Below are 16,772 nucleotides of genomic sequence, written 5' to 3'. Positions count from 1 at the left end.
TGGGACAATGACGCCTTTACTCTTGCCTCTCCTTCTATATGCCCTTCTTTATCCTCTGCTTTCTCTCTCTCTCCCTCTGTCCCTTTCTCTCTCTCTCCAAAACACACTCAAACACAAACACACTTGACCCTGACAACCCCACACCGCTCACAATGCAAGCTGAGGAATCGAGCATGTAGAAAATAGGATATGATCAAAGTGCAGGTCACAAGCTGGCTCTGTATTAGTTTAAATAATACTCTCCTGGTCCCAGGATGCCCTCCTGGATCATTTTTCTCCTGTCTGTCTGGCCCGTTCCTGTAACTGTACACCCAGTCATCTCAGCCCCAGCAAAAAGACTGATATGGCAGCTTCACTGCTGAAAGAGAACACTTCCTCCGGAAGTGTTCTTTGTGTGTGTGTGTGTGTGTGTGTGCGTGTGTGTGTGTGTATGTGTGTGTGTGTGTGTGTGTTTGAAGGAGGAATTATAGACAGACACAAATAGCGTTCCATATAGAACACTACAGATCTAGAGCAGCAGCTACCGGAGTATTGTATTGGACTGTATTGCAAAATAAAACTGTACACAGACATATGATAACAAAAAACACAATCAATCAATTGACAGATCATAACTTGTACATTCTGACCACTGAATAGAAAACAATATATCAATTTTCAAAAAAACAAAAATCGTCTCAGGGAGCGGAGTAACAATACCACAGAAAAAGAAAAGAAGAAAGAAAGAAAGAAAGAAAGAAAGAAAGAAAGAAAGAAAGAAAGAAAGAAAGAAAGAAAGAAAGAAAGAAAGAGTCTCATCAACTGGTGTTATTATTAATCACACTGATGTTTAACTGATGTTGATGTTGAGTCAAAATGCAATGTTGGCTGCTGCTGTTCACAGAGCTGGTACAGCCTGACAGCACAAAAGCTTTATCCCTTGGATTCCTAGAAAGGCAGATGAGAAACTATATTCAAGCAAGGAAAATATGGAGAATGAGAGAGAGAGTGAGAGAGAGAGAGAGAGAGAGAGAGAGACAGAGAGGATGGATAAGAGGTGAAAAAGAAAGAAGGCATCAGAGAGAAGAGAAGAGATAAAGAGAGAGCATTAGAGAGCGCAGGGAAACAAAGAGGGCTTCATTGTTTTTCCTCCCTTCCCCATTACTGAAGGGGATGATAGCATAATATAGTGCTAATGGGGGAACAAATCGTGTGGCGTTCTGCTTACATAACTGCTGAGTGACTAATGATACAAGATGTTTCCTTCACACGCACACACACACACACACACACACAACAATCAGCCCATTGCTTTTCATTCTCTCTCTCTCTCCCTCTAGCTCTCTCACACACACACAAACAAACACACAAACACATACCCCTAAAACAAGAAAACCCAAAAATTATTTTACAAAACAATTGAACAAAACACAAAAAATGGCCAATGCGTCAAGAAAAGACAACATGCCAAAACATACATGTACAGTCATGTCAGGTCCTTGACAAGCATGGGTCTTGCAATATTGATCATCATCTGATACCAAAAGCAACGGTCAACTGTCACTACACTCTCAGCCAATGAGACCTTGTGCACAATGGCAATAGCCCAGCAATCCAAATAGCCAGCTGTTAGCGGAGAGAGAGGGAAAGGGGAGAGAAAAAGAGATAGGGAAAGGGGAGAGAAAAAGAGAGAGAGAGAGAGAGAGAGCGAGAGAGAGAGAGAGTGAGTGAGTGAGTGAGTGAGTGAAGGGGGACCATATGATCACACTCCATCTGCTGATGTGCGTCAGTCCTTGACAGCTCTGGCACATCTAGAGAAGCCGATGTACTTCATACCGTGACTTCATCAATGCCAAGGACAGAAGGCGTCAACAAGCAAAAATTATTAATCTGAATAATCTGAATCTCTCCTTTCAAAACGACAAGTACATCATTTAGGATGAGCCTAAATCACCAGTCCTCCTTTACAGACTATATTGGCAGGCTGTAGGCTTGAAGCCAATCAAAGTTTTGTGCCTAGCCTTATCACTGAGGGCGTATACGCCCTACCAGTTGAGCCATATGCAAAGACCTGTTGGCTGTTCCCTGCAGTTCTTCATAAACAACAGTAGCATGTTGTCTCCAAGCAGTAGCCCACTGCTGAATGCTCGAGGACCACATTGGCCACGCGTCAATACGCTCCTGTCTGTAGGGGCTCCAGGCACAACAACCGCAACATAACCGCAATGCGACCAAGCCACCAGCCAGCCGTCCAGCCGCATCAGTTAGAAGTGAGGAGTGAGGGACAACACAATTAAGAGAGGGAGCGAGAGAGGGGGACAGAGAAAGAGTGACAGAAAGTGAAAAAAAGACCTAGCCAGCTAACTGCCAAGTCTCAGTACAGTCCAGATCAGAAAGAGACCTAGCCCAGTCTTCACTAGCTAAGAGCCCTCAACTCTGCGAGCTGCATGTTCACCCACACATCCCACAACAATGAATTCCTGTCTGCGCTGCATTGACAGTTGATGCTAGCTGCGTATAGCGAGACAGCAAACATGACAGCCAGTCATATAAATTCTACATCATGCATGGTTCCATGGGGCTGACGATGATGCCATTACATAGCTTGGCATGCCAAGAGGCCTTGTGTACATTAAAACCTGATGGTTTATGGTCCAGTGCCACATGTGTCTCTGGTGTAACCCTAATCCGCCACATCAGCCACCCAAGTACAGGGTTTTTAGGACTGTCTGGGCCTATCACATGTTGCATTCTGCTCGGGGCTGCTTCAGAGGCACTGACATGCAATCAGAGCCCTGCGGGCCGGTGCCAAGGGAGCACGGTAAATTGTCAGCTGACGAAAGAGTGGAAAGAGTGTGTTTTGGGTTTGGTCCGGGGAGGCTTTAGCCGACAGGAAAGCTCCGGTGTTTTCCCCTCCACGGAGCATAATGGATTCTCCCCGCCAATGAAACACTATTCCGGCTGGCAGGCGGGCCCGCCAGCCACCTGAGAGCCTTTCCCACAACACCCCCCTCCCCTGTCAGAGCCAGACCCAGCCCTCACTGGAGATCTGGGACAGATGGAGGGATGGAGAAAAGGACAGATGAAGAGAGGAGGAATGTGAAGAAACAGCGAAGAGGAAAAGATGGCATGAAAAATGGGTGGGATGGCAATAGGAAGGAATTGGGATGCCTTTCTCTCAGAGGGTCCGTGGAGAATCGCTGCTTTCTGAGTAGCATAAGTCTGCACCCCCGCCCATATCTGAATACACAACGCGTTACTGACATCCACACAGGTTACCATGGCCACCACCAACAACACAACACACACAGACACCACCAGGCGCCCCTTACCCACCATTCACTGCCTCCCCCCTCCTCCTCTGCCACTTCTGTCCCCTTTCACCCCTCCCCTCCCTCTATGTCAGTGTCTCTGCAGACTTGAGATGCTCCCAAAGCAGGCAACACTGGCGCACAGTGGCCACGGGGGCAAAGTGCTCAACTGCAACAATGGCCTGTTCATGGTTTTATTACTTGACAAACATGCGCACGTACTGCACACACACATCGGGATCCCTGGCTACACAGCAGACGTCGTTCAAACGCATTCATGATGTCAGTAGGGTTACAAAGGTTTCGTACCTTCTCTCATTGTCGTCCAGGTGAGCAAACAGCACGTTCTTGGAGATGGCCTTGGCCAAGGCAGTCATGGTTTTGTAGTCCTTTGGGATCACCTGTGGATACAAAGCAATAATCTCCATTACAGTAAAGTGGACTGCAACAACACTACACAGGTGGACAGATCACATGAAACAAACCAGGGCAAACACATAATGGGCCTCACTTCAAAAGCGGACTAAATTGAGTAATGAAAGAGCAGTGTATTGGCAACCTCTAAAAGGAATAACCCACACGCGTGCCCGTGTATTTTTGGGAAAGCCCATCTGTTCAGGGATTATGCTCAAAATGTCACACAGCCCTTAAAAGTTCACAAGAGGCCTGAACTCATTCATAAAACATGCATTTTCATGTCCCAGACTCTGTGGTGTGTGTGTGTGTGTGTGTGTGTGTTCATGGAAAGGGAATGGCAAAGTCTGTAGCCACAACAAAGCCACAGAAGCCTGTATTTATAGAGAGGCATCCTAGGAGAAAACTTAAGCTCTTTTACTGTGGGGAGAGAAAAGAGAAAAGAAAAACTAAAGAGTGTGAGAGAGAGAGAGAGAGAGAGAGAGAGAGAGAGAGAGAGAGAGAGAGAGAGAGAGGGAGGGAGAGGGAGAGGGAGAGAGAGAGAGAGAGAGAGAGGGAGGGAGAGGGAGCGGGAGGGAGACAGGGATTTTATAAATCAGAATGTCAGAATAAATATGAATGCGTGGAAGGGAGAGGATGGAAGAGATGGAGAAGTCAAGAGGAAGAAAGGAGAGGAGAGGGGACAAACAGAACGACTGAGACAGAGAGAGAGACAGAAGGGAGTGTGTGTGTGTGTGTGTGTGTGTGTGTGTGTGTTGTCTTTGGGGGGTGAGGGTGGCGGAGCAGGCTGTAATTAAGGTTAAAGTAACAGATGTCTCCACATGAATACGACCACGCAGCACAGAGCGAAACACACACACACACACACACACACACACACACACACACACACACAAACCACATCACATACAAGCTGAAAAATTCATGCTCCTAAGTACCAACATATTGGCCATTATCTGCAGTAATTAGGCCTGGCTGCTGCATGGAGAGACAGAGAAAGAGGCTAGCCCGGTCTGGATAGTGAGAGTCGGGGGACAGAGGAGGAGGGGACAGGCACTCAGAGGGGCTCAGTGTTCGAGGGAATTTTCATGACCAGATTTTAGGTCAGCCTCCAAATCATCCTCCAGAAGATTCAGCTCCAGCACTGGCACCCTGGGGATTATTACATGTCAGGACACTCGGACACAAGTATATCTGTAGAATGCATGTAGTTGAGCATAGAACCAGCTTTTGAGTCACTGCCTTCATTACAAGTCAGGGTCTGGCCTTGCTAACTTGTCAGGGTAATGCAAGATATTCTTCTCAAGCCAACTGGAATTCCTTTCAGAAAAAAATGGGTTGGGCAAAGCCACATGGGGAAAGATGGATTTCCGTTGGCTGAACAGCTATGACTCTACAAGTAGTTAGGAGAGGGATCCAATCAATATCAATACCATTATTTGTCTCAATTTGTATTATCCCTACTATTTTTCTGTATTACAGTATCTAGACTATTACATACAGTATGTTAGTTGAACTTTATGATACATGCTTGGCAAACCCAATGTTCCCTATTCATGCCAAAAGAGCTCTTTTGAGTTCGATTAACAAAATATCTGTCTCAGTGCCCACTCTGTTCCCACGTCTTGTCATGAGGGTGCCCACCCAGTTCCCATCAATTTGATGCCAGTCCTTCCATTCATTCATTAAATGTGATCTCCACGCGTGACTGACAGGCCTCACAATTCGTTAAGACTCATACCATTTTACGGCAAAGACATTTTAATCAGATGAGAAGGGTTAGCTAATTGATTGTGTTCTGTTATAAAACAGCTGTTGATTTTCACAGTGGAGTCACTAATGGAATTGATGATGTAGGAAGATGGCAGCACATTGGGTCTGAGTGCTGGGATGTGTGTGTGTTATGTCAATGTATGTCAATGGCCAGAGGAAATCCTCTCTCATTCTGAAGCCGTAATGTGCTTTCATCTTCTAATTCACTTTTCATTCACATTTCTCTGATGGCCCGCTGGGTAAGCATATGCATTAATCTGTTTTTCACATGCTGCTCAGGTGGCAGTGTGAGTCTTTGCGTGTGTGTGTGTGTGTGTGTGTGTGTGTCTGTGTCCGGGTCTGATAGTGAAGAACAGTGAGGAAAATGAGGATGGGGGCGGGTTTGTTGCCACTATCCATGGTTGAAGTCTCTGGTAGAGACATATTGCTTGTCCGAGTCAGAAACACAAACGCATGCGCGCGCACACACACACACACACACACACAGCATGCTCCAGTGGCCATGCGATTACAGCGTGGTGACGGGGGTTCATGCCGTTATGTCATTACCCAGCAATTAATGCCGTGTCACGTTAATTACAATTGAACGAGCACGGTAATGATCTAACGACTGGTCTGTGTGTATGTGTGTGTGTGTGTGTGTGTGTGTGTGTGTGTGTGTGTGTGTGTAAGGGTGAGCTACAGTTTCTGGCATAGGTGCACCCTTTCCTATCCAGCTCCATTTAATTATAAGATGGACATGTCAATGACAGAGAGCGATAACTGATAACTCTAATAGCCTACCTCTCTACTATAAGCCAACACAAAGTCACCTTACAAAAGGAATGACTTTAGGACCAGGCTTGTCTTGGTTGGAATGATGCGTGCCTCATTGGACTAAGGTGCGTATCATTCACTCACGACACTGTAAGCACAAGCCTAGGTCACAACCTACTCTTGTTCATGTTTTCCATTACCTCTCCACCCTATATTGTCCCACAAACCAGAGATTCCAATCAAATAAATCAATAAATAAAAATAAAAAGAACTGTCTTAATTTATCTGCTCAGGCTTGCTCACTTTCAATCTGCTGTTCCACACTAGGCTATATTATTTTCTTTTGTGGATTGTTTAATTTGGAACAAAGTAGCTAAATGGCAGATATTAACAAGGATTGCTTTGTATTGCACATCTTTCAATTTCACAAAGAAGGCATCAAGTATGCGAGAAACAAGAATGGGTGAGAAACATGAAGCCTATCACTGTAAATCTAACATCAAAGTGTAAAATCTCAACATCTGTGCTGAATATCAGTTAGCTCGCTGACTGACAAGTGGTGCATTTTGCTGCTACTCAAGTGTCCAAGTCCATTCATTAATTGCTATCATAAATTTCCATTGTTTATCTCACTTTTCAGCCTGTCAAGCTGGTCTCATGAATGTGTTTACATTTATGCAGTTAAGTGGGTGTTAACTGAGTGACAGGTTTGTGTTATGGCTCACTAAAGTGTGTGTGTGTGTGTGTGTGTGTGTGTGTGTGGGTCTATATCTGTGTATGTGTGTGCATGGGTCTGTGTCTGTGTATATTGTGCGTGCACTTGCCTGCATGCATGTGTGTCTGTGCCTGTATGTGTACAGTATGTATGCATGGATAGGTGTGTGTGTGCCCGTGCACATGTATGTTTCTGAGTGTGTGTGTGTGTGTGTGTGTGTGTGTGTGTGTATAGATGTATGTATGTATCTGTGTGCATGCATGTGTGTATATGCATATGAGTATGTGTGTACAGGTATGAAAGTATGTGTATGTGTCTGTGTGTAGGTGTAAGTGTGTGTGTGTCTTCCCAGGCTGACCTTGCGTACGTAGCTGACAGCGTCCTCCTCAGTGTAGACCTCAGCGCTGACCCCTCCCCTGCGGCGCCGGGCCTTGACCACTGGGTTGGGCGGCGGGGGGGAAACCTCGTCGTCATGGGAGTCTGATTGGCTGTTGGACTTCTGCCGCGCCATGATCTGCTTGCATTCTTCCTGTGAAGACAAGAGGAGAGACAGGATTGGTGGAGGGACCGAGAGAGCAAGAGAGACAGGGAGAAGGGGAGAAAGGGGGAGAAATCGTTTTTTTTAGTGGTTGAAATGTCAAACAGTTATATGGTCTATCAAAAGGGTAACCTTCTCAAGCAAATCTTGTGAGAGCATAAAAAAGAAGTATGGGTAGGAAAGTATCACATTCAAATGGATTTAGTGCGTGCAGCTAGCCTATTCAGGCAGCTTCAGGCAAGAACGAGAGAGAGAAAAGAACATTTGAGACAATACTGCCTTTGTTTTACTTCACAAATGACCACATGACGAAGGTCTGAAGAAACTCTTCAAATGCCCCCCCCCCAACACAAAGAATCAAGTGATTCTTAACCAGGTCAGATAACACAACTGAATGGAATAAAATGCCAGAGAAAGAGAAGTGGAAGTGTTCAAGCCCTGAGTGCATGCTAGCTGGAGGTCTGGCTGCCATGGGATAAAGAAAAAGCTATCAAATATTAATATCTGCAGGCCTGAAAATGCCGAAGGGAGAAGGCCCAGCCAGGTACTCCCTTCTTCTCAGAAGATGAACAACAAGGAATAAAGACATCAAAGGGGAGGCAGGACGCCTCTGGCTGGCTGTTGTTTCAACTGCTGAACACTCTGCAGGTGATGAATTATTGATCAAAAACTTGATTAGCACATTAGCATAAGCACACAATAAGAACAAACTGGGCTTGTTAATATATGGGAATGGTGTGTGAGGAAAGGGCAGGGGGGAAACAATTTGTGCGACTATGTGCCAGTATCCATTGCTTTGTTTGTGTGTTTAGGGCAGTGTGGGGCTACACAGCGCCTGTGTAGGCATTTGTTTGTTCATTCATTTGTTTGAGTGTATGTGTGTCTGAGAGCACACTGAGAACTGAGTGGACAGCAGTATTATTCACCACCATGTACAGTACATGTATGTTGGTACAGTTTCAATCCTTAAGACACCATTTTGTTTGAAAAGTTTCAGTGTATTTGTGTTAATCAAAAGTCTGCTTGCTTGTCTACTGTCTCGTCACTGTGCAGCCAGTCGCAAACAAAGGTGTCTGAGAGAGACACGACTCCAGACAGCCAAGTATGGCATGACACTGCAGCAATACAGAGAGACACGCAAAAACACACACACTGAGAGAGATAGAGACAGAGAGAAAGAGAGAGAGAGAGAGAGAGAGAGAGAGACGTCATGCAGAGGGAGAGGTGGGCAGAGATAGAGACAGAGAGGGAGAGAGAGAACCTCTGACAGAAAGATAGAGAAGGCCACACAAGGAGGGCAAGAGAGAGGGAAAGACAGCAAGAGTGACGGAAAGAGAGAAGGTGACACAGAGAAGGCGGGTGATGCCTCTCAAACTGCCACATTACCTGACAGCAGAGACAAACAGAGTTGTCAAATCCAGACCTTGCAACGCAGCACTGGGCTAAACCCTGGCCTGAATAAAATCCACAAGAGCTCTCTGAGCATCCTGCATCCTTTCTCCATAACTGTTTTAATCTTCCCAACAGCAGGATGTAATGGTAATGATATGATAAAGTAATGCTCTAATGCTTTACAATGGCAGCCAGTTAGGCACCTGTCTAGAAGGTATTCACCAACATAGAAAAGGATGCACTTCCACTCCTTCTTAAAGTTTGTATCCTTTTGCATCTAATGTTCTTATTCTCATTTTCCCTCTCTCTCTGTCTTTTTCTGTGACACTCCCTCCTCTCTCTGACTTTGTCTCTCTCCCCCTCATTTCTTCCTAAGGTATATTGTTAGAGATGCTTTGCTCACTGTCCGTGTAAATCAATGTGATGATATAGATCACATGGTTCAGAGGAGTAAGCAAACACACTGGCATGCACACCTGCGTGTGTGTGCACACACACATACACACACATTCACACACATTCACACACATTCACATACACGAACACGAACACGAACACACACACACACTTCTTGCTTACGCAAAGTCACTCCCTGAGGGAAGAGAGCCAGCAGGGAGAGAAGAGGGGGATACAGCCAGAATAGTATCAGTGCACACACATACACACGTACACATCTATACACACTTATCCACACACATATTCACATACTCACAAACACAGAAAGACTGCAGAAGGACAGCAGAGCTCACATATTATTCATTCCAGCTTAATCAAGGAGGCCAGGTCTGCAAGCAGGTAACACAGTGCGAGTGCAGGCAAAGCCAAAACAAACAAGGATTCAGCAGCAGCAGCCTTCCGTTTCTTTCACACACGGCAAATTAATACACAAGTCTCTCCTCACCCAGACGACTACCACAAATCACAATCACAAATGCAGTGTAACAAACTAGCTCTTTAGTCACAGCAAACACTAACTCTAGTAAAAATCAAATCCATTAACAGTGCTGCTGTCTACAACACTCACTACCGGTCACTTCAACTCTCCCACACACTCACTCAAACAAAGTAGTAGCGAGCATCTTTCCCTTGCAGCAAAACTAGCCGGCTCTGTAGTTCCTTGTGCTTAGCCAACAAACACAGTGTTGTGTCCAATCGCTAACTTAACCAAGCGGTAAAATCAACGCTAGTCCATTCTGCCACTATCACACTATGAAGGTTAGCTGCCGGAGGCTAACTACAGGCTAGTTTGTTAGCGGAGGTATTTACCATGGCATGGAGGGCCCCTGGCCAGGCCTGCTGTGTGTCCCTCAGCCTGTCAGAGGCACCGGGCATCAGCCCCTGGGGTGAAGCACTCGTGTGTGAGTGTGTTAAAGTGTGTGTGGGAATCAACACACGTGGATCCCCATCTCATACACACCTAATACACACATCACACCGCAGCAGCATCTCGCCATGCTGGCACGGCCACCGCTGCGTGTGTGTGTGTACGTATGTGCACACTTGCGTGTGAGTGTGTGTGTGAGCAGAGAGTCCAAGTCCAAGAGTATGTGTGAGTGTGCGAGTGGCAGCGTGTCTGCAATCCCCACGAAACAGCAGTGGAAGAATAAGACTACTGATGAAAACACTGATCACAGCAAAACGCTTCTCTCCCCATCGCTCCTGCGCAACTCTCTGTCTCTCCCTTCCTCTCGCTCTCTCCCTCTCTCTCTTTCTGCTTGCGCACACACACTCGCACAATCAGGCGGTGCAATGAGCGGGCTCCTCTCGTTTCCCCCAGTCGCTATGACAACTGAGCACTGTGAGCATCCCCTGTAGTTGGTGAGTCGAAGCAACACCGGCTCTTGCACCTACACACACACACACACACACACACACACACACACTCACACTCACACACACGCCAGTTCTGACGCCTGTTCACAGATTGCCTCTGTCTCTGTCTCTGTCTCTGTCTCTCTCTCTCTCTCGCTCTCCCTCTCAGTCACTCACACATACACACAGTGATTCAGTTTGCAGGGAGGGAGAAAACGTCACTCCTCTCAACATTGACTTCTGTTCTGGCCAAATGTCGCATCTGTTTGTGTGTTTTCAATCAGTGACTAGCTCCAAACATTCCCATAGGGTTACATCATCATCCCATACATACCCTGTGTGTGCCACACGCAGCTCTGTACCATGCAGTGTCTTTCCACTCCTCCCTCTGACGCCCCAAACCCGCCCACACTCTTTCCTCTAAGGTCAGAGGGTCAGGCTTGAAGCAAGGCCATTGTGTCTGGCTCCAAAAACTCAGAGGCATAAGGAACACATACAGTACAGTATGGGATATGACTCATGATGTCAGCGTTATAGGGGCCTTCACAGGGAGCTTCAGTAGAGCAAGGTCAGCTGCGAATATCTGCAGTGTATCTTTACCAGCAGTAGAGGTACAGCTTTTTCTGCTTTAGCTTTTCTGTAACAACACATAGCCTAGAACCCAGATCGGTCTGAGGTAGTGCCTTTGGCAAAGAAAAACACTCGTCTGCAGTGTGTCTTTGCCAGCAGTAGAAGATACACATTTCACTGCTTTAGCTTTTTTTGCCACAACACATATGCTACAGTAGGACCTATCTCAGTCTGAGGCTCCTACAGTATTTACAAGAAAATTGAATGTCTTTGCTAAAGCAAAATATTCTTCTCTTTCTCCTATCTATTGTATTTATCTATCAATGTACTTTCTTCTGTAGCAGCAGCCCTCTTGCCCTATGTCAGTGTCTCTCTCCTTCCTTCTCTCCTCTTCTCGCTCTGCGTCATCATCGGCGGCTGGCTGCCAGTGAGAGAGGACAGGAGAGGAGGGGGGAGAGAGAGGAATAGAGGAGAAAAGACAGAGGACACAGGCGTAAGCAAGGCACAAAAGCAGTGAAAAAAGTGGGCTTTCCATTAGCGGCGGAGAGATCGCAGGTCAGAGAGGCCGGGCCAAAGAATGAACACAGACAAAAGACGACACACATGCAACCACATGCACACTCACCACATCTGAAGTCATGATTATTAAACCATTGTGGATTCCAATTCAAACTCATCTATGGATGATGAGTCATATTAAAAAGGCGCCTCTCACCTATTTTGTTCATACCCATAATCAAATTTGCACCAAGCAGATATGAACAAAAGGTTATGACTAACTCCCATCCTAATAGCCATGACTAACCAATATTCATCAGCCAACCAATCATCATGTTCACCTCAAAACCATTCAACCAATCGCACAAGCAATAGGCTCCCTGCGCAAGAAAACATCAAAATGTTCATTCTTCCATTAAGTTAATTTTTGATATTAGTTTGAGACGAGGCTACATCCAACAGCTGTCACCTTACTTAGCCCCCGTTCGGTGCTGTAGACAATTTCACTCTCCATTGCCTGGAGTGAAAGCGTGCGAGTGAACAAAAAACAACAGAGTGCCACACACACATACACACACACAGGCAGCGAAGCGTGGAGAGCCACCAGCCGAGCTATCAGTCCACTCATCACTCTATTCCACACCATTACAGCACCACAATGGGCAGAGCACGCTGTTGTATTAGGACTGTGTGTGTGTGTGTGTGTGTGTGTGTGTGTGTGTGTGTGTGTGTGTGTGTGTGCTGACACGGACCTCCTGTCTTTGGAATGATATTCAGTCTCTTTACGGCTCCACCTTGTCCACTCCTCAAAATCTCTGAAACCCACACTTGGGCAATATGTTACACATGCAAACACACACACACACACACACACACACACACAGACACACACACACACACACACACACACACACAGACAACCACACCAGACCTCTCCACTCCCATTCATTTGAATGAAAAGAGAGGACACAGACCTAGCATGCATGGGGCCCTTTCTATGTCTGTCTGAAGTAAACAACAAGGTCCATTCACATTTAGAAGGATAACTATAAACATACCTATAACTATACAAATATTTAAATCATTTTAAGTCAATAGAATGTCTGTGTTCCCACTACAATAACTATAAAAACATCCAAAACGATGACTATATTTTTGGTTCAATCTAAGAGCAATTTTTTGGATGCAGACACAGCTATAAAACATTTTCAACCAATCAAATTAAAGTTCTAAGAAAGGGGAGAATTTGGTAGCTCACTGCAGCGATGCTCCGTTTGCTGAGGAACTGATCACAGATATCATTGTAGTGTGAATGCTTGTGCAACAATGTATAGTTATAGTTGATAGTTATCTTTATAGTTATCGTTCAAGATGTGAATGGGCCGTAAATCGTACTACTGTTGCTGTTACAACAGCCACATAGAGCTGCCGCAGACGGGTAGGGAGCTGCAGACAGGACCAGGTCGCTCTCCTGCCCTCCACTCATCACATCCTCCTTTCACAACTTTATGAATACCGCACACCATACCCTGCCACTTACACAACAAATACCACCTTCTCACGCTCACAGGGTGTTGGTGGGAGTTCTCTCAGAGCTTGAGTAATTTCAGTAACCTTACAAGGGAGGTCCCACATCCATCACGACTGCTGCATTATGCAGCTTACAAATCAACAAAAACTGAAAGGTGAATTGTTTTGCAAACTCCTGCAAGCAATACAGTCACATTATGCCGCCTAATTGAAAGCTAACCGATTGCTTTGCCAATGCTGTGTTCGGATTTAAAGGTGTTGAACTGCTCAGGCAAAGATTTGAACCTTGTGTGGTTGCTGTGATCTCTCTCTCTGTCCTAGCGATGTACATGTTTCCCAAACACCTTTCTTCCTCCTCTCACCCCATCCACAGATTAGTGAGGCCAGCCTGTGGGGGAGGACGGGGGGGAATGCAATGGGCAGATGAGAGCGGACAAAGAGGGACCACCATGGGGTCTGACTTACCTGTCGGGGCCGTGGGCCAGGGAGGAGGCCTAGGCCCGGGTCACTGGGTGCATTCCTGGAGAGACAGGGCGATTTTACTGACTACCCTGCTCCCAGTGTGGCGATGATGGGTGACAAGATGGGAACACACACATAGGCTGTAGACACGATTTCCCTTGTGGCACTAAACTTCAAAATCCCTCGCACATGAACATATTGTTCATGTTGACCGAATACAAAATTGACGGAATTGTATAGCTATAAACTATACTATAAGCACGCACACCACTTACATGTATGCGCATGCACACATACACACACACACACACACACACACACACACACAGAACGATCCCCACAACAAGGCATTTCAGGCAACCCAAGTTTAGACTTGGGACAGGAAAAGAGGTAGAGAGGGAGAAAGTAAAAGAGAGAAAAGAGAAAGTAGAGGATGCGGGAGATAATCCAACACTACAGCTCATTCTCCTCTAAATGCTCTCCACAGACTCAACAAACAACCAAGCCCTCCTGACAAATTGTCAATCAGAGGCCTTTGAAGGGCCTTGGTGGTTTTGTTATGATAGGACCTGGTGACAGCTGAATGGCTAGCAGCACAGAAAGGCCTCTCATGTTACAGGGGAGAGGGAGATAGAGGCTGACTGACTGACTGACAGATAGAGAGAGAGGAATTCTCCCATAATGCACTCTGATGGGACCCTTCACATACAGAGCTGGTGCAGCGGGGTTTATATTTGTTTTCCTTGACATGCTATATGAGGTCGAGGTGAGCTATGCACCAATGAATAATCAATGCAGCGCTGACCTACATAGAGAGTTAGAGACACAAATAGAGACGCAAACGTCTCTGTCTACTGTTTCTACCGCTGTTTCTGAAAGAAGTGTGTCTCTCCTGTTTTTATTATGCGGTTTTTCAGCATAACTCAAAATCAGCATTTTCTGTCAGGCTGAACTAAATGTACGTAAACATTATTTGCAATTTCATTCACTTGACATAAAATGCATCGGAGTGTAAAAAAGTTTCTTAACCATGTTGAGTCTCCTCTGCTACCGCACTGAGCCTCAGGGCAAAAACAATAACATCTTAGACTACAGTCTCTCTCTTTCACTCTCTCTCTTTCTCTCTCTCTCTGTCTCTCTCTCACATACACACACACACACAGGACAGCACCATATGCCACCATATTATAACTTTGTCAGCAGAATTGATATGCTGTAAACGATTCTCATGTTGTAGACTCGTTAATTGGTTAATTGGTTCAAATTGAGAATTATGGTGTAAGAGAAATGCCTGCAGGTGAAGAAGGAGGAAGGAAGCGAGAGTGGTAGAGGGAGGCAGGGACAGATGGATATGGAAGGAGAGAGGAAGATGGAGGGAGAGAAAGGCAAATGGCGGGAAAGAGGAAGGTTAGGAGGGAGGGAGGGATATAAGGAGATTAAGGGAGAGAGAGAGTATGCCAGAGGGAGATAGAGGGAGAGAAAGGGAAAAGGAGAGAAAGATGAAGGTTACAAGGAGGGAGGGATATAAGGAGATTAAGGGAGAGAGAGGGTAGGTCAGAGGGAGAAGGAGGCAGGGAAGGGAAAGGGTAGAAGAGGGGAGAGAGGAGGAGGGAGGTAAGGATGGGATGAGTGAGAGAGAGGATATTAAGACAGAGAGACACATATGAAGGGAAGCAAGGGGCAAAATTAACATGGAGATGAAAGGAGAAAATGAGTGCTGAGGAAACGGAGAGGGAGGGGGAGCATATGATGTATGCACACTACCAGTGAAAAGTTTCCACATTTTATAATATTAGTAAAGACATCAAAACTATGAAATAACACAAATGGAATTATGCAGTGGCCAAAAACAAATCAAAACTATCTTATATTTTAGATTATTTAAAGTAGCCGCCCTTTGCATTGATGGAAAGACAAAGGCTTTGGAAAGAAATTCATACATAGGCATCAACTTCTAAGTGACTTTAGCATAAGCCTTATCATCAAAATGTCTTTAAGATAATGAAAAACATAGTACATTTCATACATAATACATAATAAGGTGTGTCCAAACTTTTGACTGGTAGTGTAGATGTAGTATGGTATACTGATGTTGTATGGTATATGATGTAGTATTTGTGTATGTAGCATGTATATGATGTAGTATGGTATATGACATGTATATGATATGGTATGTAAAGCCCTTTGAGACATGCTTGTGATGAAGGGCTATATAAATAAGCTTGACTTGAGCTTGACTTGAAAGGTGGGGAAAGATAGAAAGAGAGAGAGATAATGAAGGGACAGAGAGATGGAGGAGAAATGAAAGGAAAGAAGAGAGAATATTTTCCTAGACAACGCTGTGAGTGTTTGAAAACAGCCAGGAGCGTAGCATGAGACACAGACTCATGACAGACCCACCAGCGTAAAGCAAACAGGGAACATTGTGCTAATCGCCACAGCACACACCGGCACACGGATGCAAGTACAGCCACAAGCGCACACACACACACACACACACACACACACACACACACACACACACACACAGAACAAGCAGTAACACATTAGCAGCCGATCTGAGTGCAAACTTTTAAAATACCCATAAGAGAAACAGTTGGAGACAGAGAAAGAGAGATAGAGAGAGGGAGATAGAGAGAGGAGAGAGAGAGAGAGAGAGAGAGAGAGAGAGAGGGAGAGAGAGAGAGAGAGGGAAAGAAAGAGAGAGAGAGAGAGAGAGAGAGAGAACAGAGGCAGGCTCTGGTGGTCTGTGCTATCCTATTTTGGGCAGTAGAGGGCCTGTTGTACACTATATACCTGTGAAGATATGGACAAAGTTACATTGGCTCTTCATTAACACACACACACACACACACAAAATCACACAGTCATTGCTCAGCACAGTTTGTGTACTCATGCTAAGGCCCACACAGTCACAGATGGAGGTGAAGAGTGACGCCTGTCATGTGCTGTACATTTGGCTGTGTGCGTGTGTATGTGGGCGTATGTGCGTGTGTTTGGTTGCCAGCGCAGGTGGCATGTC

General features: G+C 45.6%; 1 protein-coding gene across 1 annotated transcript in view; it reads right to left on the bottom strand.

The window, feature by feature from the left end:
• The window catches only part of prkar1b (protein kinase, cAMP-dependent, regulatory, type I, beta), a 65,313-nt gene that overhangs the window by 41,749 nt on the left and 6,792 nt on the right, over positions 1-16,772 (bottom strand). Inside the window, exons 3-4 of the mRNA XM_071516415.1 lie at positions 7,307-7,477; positions 3,600-3,691 (exon numbers count right to left, since the gene is read on the bottom strand). Coding sequence (XP_071372516.1) covers positions 3,600-3,691; positions 7,307-7,477 — 263 coding nt within the window. The remainder of the gene's footprint in view (positions 1-3,599; positions 3,692-7,306; positions 7,478-16,772) is intronic.

This window comes from Centroberyx affinis, unplaced genomic scaffold, assembly GCF_046629955.1.
Source record: "Centroberyx affinis isolate AG114_WGS23_722 - 3 ecotype Tasmania unplaced genomic scaffold, CSIRO-AGI_Caff_v1 ptg000401l_1, whole genome shotgun sequence".
Classification (NCBI taxonomy): Eukaryota; Metazoa; Chordata; class Actinopteri; order Beryciformes; family Berycidae; genus Centroberyx; species Centroberyx affinis.
Note: the sequence above shows the minus strand (reverse complement) of the source record. Positions and strands in the feature narration are given on the sequence as shown.